The sequence below is a fragment of the Austrofundulus limnaeus genome, unplaced genomic scaffold (assembly GCF_001266775.1).
Source record: "Austrofundulus limnaeus strain Quisiro unplaced genomic scaffold, Austrofundulus_limnaeus-1.0 Scaffold43, whole genome shotgun sequence".
Lineage (NCBI taxonomy): Eukaryota > Metazoa > Chordata > Actinopteri > Cyprinodontiformes > Rivulidae > Austrofundulus > Austrofundulus limnaeus.
Genome location: NW_013952445.1, coordinates 1,779,031 through 1,787,725, shown reverse-complemented (window position 1 = coordinate 1,787,725; position 8,695 = coordinate 1,779,031). Strand labels below are relative to the sequence as shown.

General features: G+C 41.0%; 1 protein-coding gene across 4 annotated transcripts in view; it reads left to right on the top strand.

Moving 5' to 3' along the window:
• The window catches only part of vti1a (vesicle transport through interaction with t-SNAREs 1A), a 120,045-nt gene that overhangs the window by 16,034 nt on the left and 95,316 nt on the right, over positions 1-8,695 (top strand). For all 4 annotated transcript variants that reach the window (XM_014007645.1, XM_014007644.1, XM_014007647.1 and 1 more), the window contains exon 4: positions 8,092-8,169. In XM_014007645.1, the coding sequence (XP_013863099.1) occupies positions 8,092-8,169 (78 nt within the window). The remainder of the gene's footprint in view (positions 1-8,091; positions 8,170-8,695) is intronic.

Sequence of the window (8,695 nt, the reverse complement as noted above, 5' to 3'; positions counted from 1 at the left end):
GTATAAAGACATGGGGCGATGATATGATAACACCCCCTCCCCCTTACCCCTTTCCACCTCCCCTTCACTTTTTTTTCCTGTTCTTCTTTCTGTCCTACTCCCGATGTTCCGTGCACCGCGCCTGTCCCGTGCTCAAAGTGTAAACCAGAAGTGACATGTGACACCTATTCCCCAGTGATGCTCTGGCAAGCAGGTACTAGAATAGGTGACAATGTTTTTCTTATTCGCCCGACCGGCTAAAGTATGGCGAAGGGGGTTCATGAAGTATTTATGAAATATATTATGAATCATTGGGCCTGTGTTTTCTCTGTATTTTAGGCCGTGGCATTTGATTTTTAATAAGTAAGCCTCAGAGAAGGCAAGACAGAAGAAGGGGGTAAATAGAGCAGGAACGCTTTACTTTTCATGTTCACCGGAGTTTCTTAATAGTTTGATTTCTAATGTTAACACGTTTTAATTCTTGCTCACAAGCCCCCCTGCACACAACACAGGCTCCACACAATTAAACTTGGTTTCTCCCTCTCATCCTAAGTGTTTCTAATGAGGGAACACGCCAGAAAGAAAAGGGAAGTTTTTTTTTAATTTTTTGCTCTCAGCGACCAACAATTTTGCCTTTTCTCGGGTGTTTTTGAAGCCTGCAGAGGAATCTGGCTGTGGCCTTGATCAGAATTACACTGCTGAAGATGAATTAAGGTTGTTTTTTTTTTTCAATTATCCCAGAGGTTGGCCAGCATTAGAGCATCAGCTTACTCCTGCAGTGAGACTAAAGTCTTTGGTTTTGTTCCCCTCAATAACACACAACCCTTGTTTGTTTTTTTGATGTCATTTTTTTAAATTTGTCATCAAATTATTTTTCATCCTAAATTATTCATTTAACATTTGCTTTTTTAAAGTCAACCAAGTGGCTTAATAAATACATTTTAACAGGGGTTTGTCCTTTTAACATATGCATTTATTTTCTTTTAATATTAAGTTAAAAAACACATTCAGTTACTGTGTTCCACTTTTTTTCCTTCCTGTGTTTATTATTTGGTTTTTCTTGCTCTTATCTTTTAATTTGAACCGGCTCAAGGTGTAAACACATCTTCTCTGTAGCCCTTACGTGGCTGTTTCTTATCATTTCTGAACCACTGGTGGATTCCAGTGCAGAACCTGCAGATACCCAGGAAACTGTTAAGTGGATTGGGAAGTTCGGGAGGGCACATGTTGGAGGGGCTTTGGAAAGAGGTCTTACTGGCCTCATCAACATTTGAATGTGTTCTGGCTATAGTGAAATAACAAAGTATACATAAATATATAGAGATAATGATCTGGCTAAGTCTCTATGTGTGCTGCTGTATTCTTATGCTAATAAGTTAGCTATTCAGCACCAACAATGGTCACATTACAATAAAAGGCAAAGCACTGAAGGAGATGGTCCTCTGTGTGTGTGTGTGTGTGTGTGTGTGTGTGTGTGTGTGTGTGTGNGTGTGTGTGTGTGTGTGTGTGTGTGTGTGTGTGTGTGTGTGTGTGTGTGTGTCCACTGATGGACGCCCATGTGCACATGTTCAGCAGGCCCAACTTCTTTCCCTTTGTGTCTAGGTTTTTTTTTTATTACGTTTTTCAATTTTAGATAACAATCCAAGAATAGACATCAAACAAAAATGAATCATAAATGGAGGTCAGGACTGAGCCTCTTTCCAAAGCAGAGAAAGGGTTAAAAGTGAATGTTTCTTTAAAAAAGATGGAAAGACTGATAGGTGAGGAGCTCTTCTCAGCAAAGGGTTCAGTGAACCATATGTAGGTGCCCACAGGCTAATGGGCCGGTTGGTCCCTGGCTCACCAGGTATCCAATATGCACATCTCCTACCCCCCCATAGTACACAAACACACACACATGCACACACACATATACATGCTTTCCTTCTCTTCTTGTCATCCTCCAGTACCAACCCCTCCCACCTTCAGTCTGTGAAAATACCTCCTCCACTTTCCTCTAATCTCACCTTTTTCTCTGGTGCTGACCCGGGGAGGCCGACTTTATTCCCCACTGCATGCCAGAAGCCAGCGTTGTGATCGCAGCCCGGGCCCCTGCGCTGGTTCTSCTCTCCTCTCCTCTTTTCTTGCCCTGGCTACCCACCTCCCCGACGGCTCTGCTCTATTGATTTACTCCTCAAACCGACGCTGTCTGTCTCTGTTTTGCACCACCAGCACCTTGGTCCCTCATTTCTAAAAAGCCCCCCACCTTCTCTCTCTCTCTCTTTCTCTCCCTTCTTATTTTTCCCTTACTTTCCCTCTCTTCTTTTCTTTTGGCACTTTCATTTCTTTCTGTCCCCCTCCTTGCACAGCTATGCGCTCGGTGAGGAGGAGAACCCGACAGAACTCGGGGAAAGGAGGCAGAAAGATGGGGATGTGTGTGTGGGAGGGGAAACAAGGCCTTTGATTTTTCATTAGAAGCACCTTCATATTTTAATATTGGGTTTAATCGGGCCCTCATGCCTTAAAGAAATAACCGCTGAGAGAAGATCCCTCAGCTTTCAGAAAGGATACGGTGCTTCCTCCATCAAAGCCCTCCTTGAATTTGCTCTTCTGTTTTTGAGTTCACTTGCACCCCCACACACACACTTTCCTCTCTTTTCACACAGTCTCCTGGCCTCTTGCTTTACGGTTACAGTTGTTAGGCTTATTGACTGATCTCGGCCGTACTTAGCAGTAGAAATGACTTTGACAGGGAAATACACCACTGGTATCACAGAGGTATAAGCATGAAAGGCCCCTATCAGAATAGCGTATTCTTCCATCGGCAAACGGTTGAGTATTCCCCCTGGAGATGAAATCCTGTATATTTGTGTGCTAGTTTGAAAGATGGGTATTTGTGTGAGACTATAGCTGGGTTTACAGTTCTGTTTTTTTATTTGCTTTAAGAACGCAATCAAATAAAATGTTAAATGCTTGAGGTGGTTTTTGTCTTTCAAAGAAAACTGTTTTTCTTTTTTTTTTGCGACATTTTTTAAAGCTTGCTTCAGTTTTTATTTGCTTTCAAGTACAAACCTAATTTATTTAAAACTGACTTATTTTATCAAAATAAACTGATAATGAGTAGAATTTTATAAAGCTAACACAGCCGTAAATTGTTTTTTCTCCACCTTTCTGTTCCGATACAGCAAGGGTTCATTTATTACATTTTTGTTGTTGATCTTTCACCTTTGTTARTGTTTTTGACATTTGCCTCTTTGAGACTTTTTTTTTGAAGTATTTCATGGAAGTGGAACACAATACAGTGTGCGCCGAAGCCACCAGAGCACCAACCTGTGAGCTAATGAGAGGCCCCATGCTGTTATCTGAGGCTCCGGCTTCTCCGACAACTGCGGCGTTTTCTGTTGGCTGCGCGAAACACAAACCGGGGGTATACCATTCGCATATGTTGCACGCATCCTTCTCTTTTAAATAAAGGAGGCTTTCTCGGGATGCAAAGGCTCCATCATACAGACGGTGGCCCTCGTGCGCACGTGGGGACTCACACAAATGCTCAGCAGACACATTTGAAGGATTCAGCGGCACCAAAGACCACAATAAAGCAAAAGGCTCAAATGACACCCTCCTGTGACAATCCCAAGCTTTAGCTGCTTCGCTTTGTCTCGTAATATATCAAATGTTTTCGCAAATAACACTTCATACAACAACCCTCTCCAAATTTGTTTGAATTAAAGCAGAGGGGAAGATGCAAGACAACGGCGCTGTGTTTTTTTTTTTTTTTTCTCTTTGTGCCGGCTGTGGGTGTGCGCATTAAACCCCTGCCAACCAGGGATGCATTATTTAAGATGCTGTTGTGATACTTGTGCCTGCTTAAAGGTCTCTGCTTCCTTTAAACACCACGCCGCGTCAGTCAACCTCTGCCCCCACATGTGGGGAAACCAGAGTGGGACCTGCTGGTGTTGGGTCCACACATCACCTGAGAAAATCACAGCTGGGGAGGAGAAGAAGTAATCTAGATAACCTTTCGGTTAAGCATGCATTTTTGCGAACAAAGACATTTTGCTGACCTACTTATTTTTATGTCCTTCTTTGCTGTCAAAAATTTTTTTTTGAAAGTTTTCTGGCATGTCTTTGTATTTTATGTGTATAAAGTTTTGTTTTATTATTATTATTATTATTATTTTGCAGCAATGAAAAAAATAAAAGACTAAATGTCAGTTTGTAATCACACTGAGTTGGACATAAGAGTTATTAAATCTGGCTTACCCAGCTGTTCTTACAGGACAAAAAAACCTGTCATGGAACATAGTATTATAAATTGAATATAGTTAATTATTCTTCCTGCTATGCCACCAGCCGTGTGTGCAGGGTGAAAAGGAAAAAAAAAAGCCTGGGAGAGTGGAGGGACCGAGCGTGTGCGGTGGAACTTCAGGGCCCCTCATTACACTCTGCCCCTGGGTATTTTTACGCCTTTTATTTCCCATCTAATGAACTGTTTACTTTTTCCCCCCCTCGCTTTCTAGGCGCCACAATTATTCGACTTGTCCTTGTGTCACTGGTTGCACGAGGCGGGAAGCAAGGAGGAGAGTTGGGGGTCATTGAATTAAGCCATCAAAATCTGAGTTGGTTATATTTTAATTATGGGGTTTAATGTTTTGTTCTTTTACATGAAAAAGGCTACGAAATTCTGAAAATTGTTTGAAAATTATGATTTTTTTTTTAAAAAAACAGATTTCCCCCTGATTGTTTATAAATGTATTTTAAACAATATACACATGGCCCCCAAACAGTAAAGGAATTGTGCAGAAATAAATGATCCATATATTTGTTATAATTAGATTGATATCATTTACTTCTTAGAGGATTATGCTGAGCTGATTTGCATATCTGATATGAATTGTTCCTCATGCATATGTAATTGCATTTTGACGGGCGAAGAAGGCAGCTTTYTTTCTTTCTTTTTTTATTTATTTATTTTTGTCAGCTTTCATGCCAACAGAAAAACGTGTGTTTTTGACAGGACACCAGCACCTCCGTCACCGCTTTTTACGGAATGTGTGGAGTTTTAAAAGGCAGGCCACTTTGCATAAAGTTAAGATGTGCCTTTGTGCTTTTTCTTGTGTGCTTCCGGGAATAGAAGCAAATTCTCGCTCAAGATTAAAAAAGTGACACAAGACAGACCTTTCAAAAGGATTAAAAAAAGCACCCCCCTTTTTTTTTCTCGTTATCTGAGCAATAAGGTATCTTCTGAAAGTACTTATTCTTTTTTAGATTAGAAAACCAGATAGTTGGTTTTGTCTTAATATGCAGAACTTTGTCTCCACCTATTGTAAATAACATAAATCAGTTTTACCATTTTTTTAGGTGATTCCGCTGTAAAACAAGTGTCTGCTATCTGATTTCTTGACCTCAAAAGTGAACTTCTTGTGATTTCATTTAACACCAAACTTATAATCAAAAATTGTCGCCGTATGATGAAGGCAGCGTTGCACCTGCTTGTGTTTTACATCAAAAGGGATCGCAGCAATCGCTCAGGAATCTGTTGTTTTCCAGAGGGGGAATCCAAAAAAACTGAGTGCATACTGTAAGKTACAGGGGGAAGCAGCGGCAAAGCTTTCATTTCAATGACACTTTCCATTCTTCATACTCTCTTTGTTATCTGCTCTGTTCTCATTGCAGAAACCCCTTCATACATTCATCCGTAACAAACAGCTATTTAGAATTACAAAACAACACAAAAAAACCCTGCATATGGTTTGAAGGCGACGTAAGCCGYAACATTCAAATCAATGCTTCTCCCAGGTTTCTTCGTCTCAATTACCGGAGAAGTCGTCTTTCCCCCTAAGTTGCACTGCAGCTCTTTAAGATGAAACTTGACTTAAATGGAATGTGTGGGAGTATTTTTTTTCCCTGGCAAAAGGTGTGTTTGTGCGCCTGATGTACCCGCGTACGCGCCGCCTTAATCTCGTCTTTATTCTCGTTTCATTTCTTTTATTTATTTATTTATTTATTTTATTCTTAAATCTGAAATGACTTTTAATGGTCTCGCAAACAGGAGCGCAGTGACCAGCGAGTTGCCCTCCACCAAAAAATGGGGCTTGGAAGAGCTGTGGCATTTCATTACAAGGGAAAACAAATATGTGAAAAAACAATTATAATAAAGCTTCTTCTCATGATAAAACAATCGCTTTATTTATTTGTCTTGTACACGTGTATATTTCTTGTGTTGTATTTAAAGTATCTGACATAAGAAATGAAAGCAGAACATGCTTTAAAATAAGAAAATAAAAACATTTATAGTCAATGAGATTAAAGGTTTTTGAAGGTTTTTTTTTTGCATTTTGCTGTCATGTAACTGAGATTTAAAGTAATAACAAATAGCAGAATTGCTAAAAATGTAACCTATATGACACATTTTGACATAATGATCCTGTCTTGTGTTTCTGAGTGGTTTGGGCCGTGTTGTTTGAGTTTATGCTGCCAATTTTTTTCTTCCTCTCCTTTTTTCCTCCCCACAGTGGGTGTTCAGCGGTTGGCTTAGCTCCCCGTGGTTGAGTGTTGTTTGGGTGCTCTCTTTATCTAATGGGTTTTTGTGGTCTGGGTCAATCAGGGCCTCCGTCTAGTCTGTAATTACTCCAGAGAGCTGTGGCCCTCACCATCATGATAATAACAGCCAAATCACATCAGCCATGACTTTCCAGTCAGTGCTCCAGATTGAGAAGAGACAAAAAAAAAAGAGAGAAACAAACTCAGCTGGTCTGTGATTGCTTTTTCATTGAAGGTTCTCGATATCACTCTGGATTTTAGTATTGCCTGTTTCAAGTTTGTTTCGTGCTTTTCCTGTGGAAAGTAATGTACCTATCACAATAGCTTCTTAAAACTTTTTTTTCTTTTCCTGTTACTGGAAAGTTGGCAAGAAAAAGCCTTTGAAACAAAGAAATTCTCCACCAACTAATTGGTGATCCTTCGCCGGTTTTTCGTGGTTTTTCTTTGTTTTGCTCTCGCTATTTCATTTTAATAAATAAACTACCAGGACTTATTTTTTTACGAGTCATTTATAAAAACAAATAAATAATAAATTAAAAAATGGAAATAAGTTGTGTGGAAGGAAAGTGATATTTCCATTCGTCTGCTGGTGTTTGCCTTTGATTTTGCCCACCTCCCGCAGCCCAACTAGAAACTCTGTAAGAGAAAGCGAAGGAGGCTTAGTAAACACTTTTTTTTCTCCCTCTGTCTGTTGCTGGTGTGTGTTTAGTTTAGAGGGCATGCCAAGAGGCTGTTTTTCCTCGGGTCGGGCGTCTGTAAACAAGTAGTACAGTGGCAGCCAAGTCTACCACAATCGGAGGTGGCACACTCTTGAAGTCTGCATGAAATGTGTGTTTGTCTTTTTGGGTGTTGTTTTTTTTCTCCCTCTTTTTTTGTGGGACATGGCATTCCTTTGCATTGTATCCTAGCTCGAGACAGAGAGAGAGAGAGAGAGTGTGTGTGTGTGTGCGTGTGTGTGAGAGTGAGAAAGAGAGAGGCAACCCTAAATCCGATGGGCCGCCAATGGGTGATGAATTATTCCCTGTCTAAGTCACAGCATTGGTGTTATCACAGAGGCTGCCACTGCACTGGGATGACAGCAGTGACAGCCCCCCCAGAAAAGATTTAGCACTGACAAGTGATACTTCCTCATAATACATCTCCCTGGCCCTCTCCCCTGTCCCCCTACTCCACAGCCTCTCCATGCACACAAGATGCTGGTTTTTTTTATGTACCTCAGCTTGTATTTGTTTAAGTGGGCAAGATGGTGTTGGGGGTCTCCTTATTTTTTTTTACCACTTTTGTGCCACACTGTGTATAATGGATCACCTTGGATGCAGGCATGAGCATAAACCCATACTACAGCGTGGTGTCATTACGAGTTGTAGAGATGCACACAAACACACGCAAGCTGCATGCGAAGGACTCTGCTTGTCACCAAGTTCCATTAGGGGGCTCTCGTGTTTAAGGAATGCATATTGTGTTGTTTTTTTTATCACGAACAATAGTACTAAAACATATTTTCCCCACTTGTTTTCTCTTTTTTGCTCCCCTCTGTTTCTTTCTCCTCTTCTTTTTGTCCTCCTTCTCCTTCCTCCTTTCCCCTTGCAGAAAAGGTCACGCATTGCCTACAGTGATGAGGTGCGCAATGAGCTCCTGGGAGATGACGCCATCTCCTCCGAGAGCCAGGTAAGGTGCTAATCAGGGACCCAAACAACACCAATGTGGGTGGCTGACTGGCCCCCAGGGGTGAGTAGGTGGGCCCCTCACAGGGGCCATCGAGAGCTGAAGCAACACTATTGTCACCAAGTCATGTGGAAGGAACACTGTTTAATGCAAAGCTGGCCAGCTAGTGAGTAGGCTCAGGGCATGAGACCAGTGTCGAGCCAAAGCCAGATTGTGACCAACACATGCACACCCCCCCCCCCCCAAAAAAAAAAAAGGCACAATTCAGCACATATTTCAATCCAAAAACCCCAGTCTCTCCAACCGTCCAACAGCTGTTCTCCAGCTGGGAACCGACTTAGACCTATAACAGATTCTCATGATCAGTGTGCAAACAAAGACACAGATACCCAAATAAACACACTGAATTAACAATTATTCTATTTTGGTTTTATAAAAAAAATTACATTAGTGCTCAAACTAACAAGTTCACATTATGATTTAAGCAATAAAAAAAATCCAAAATTGTAATTTTTCAAAGGATTTTAAA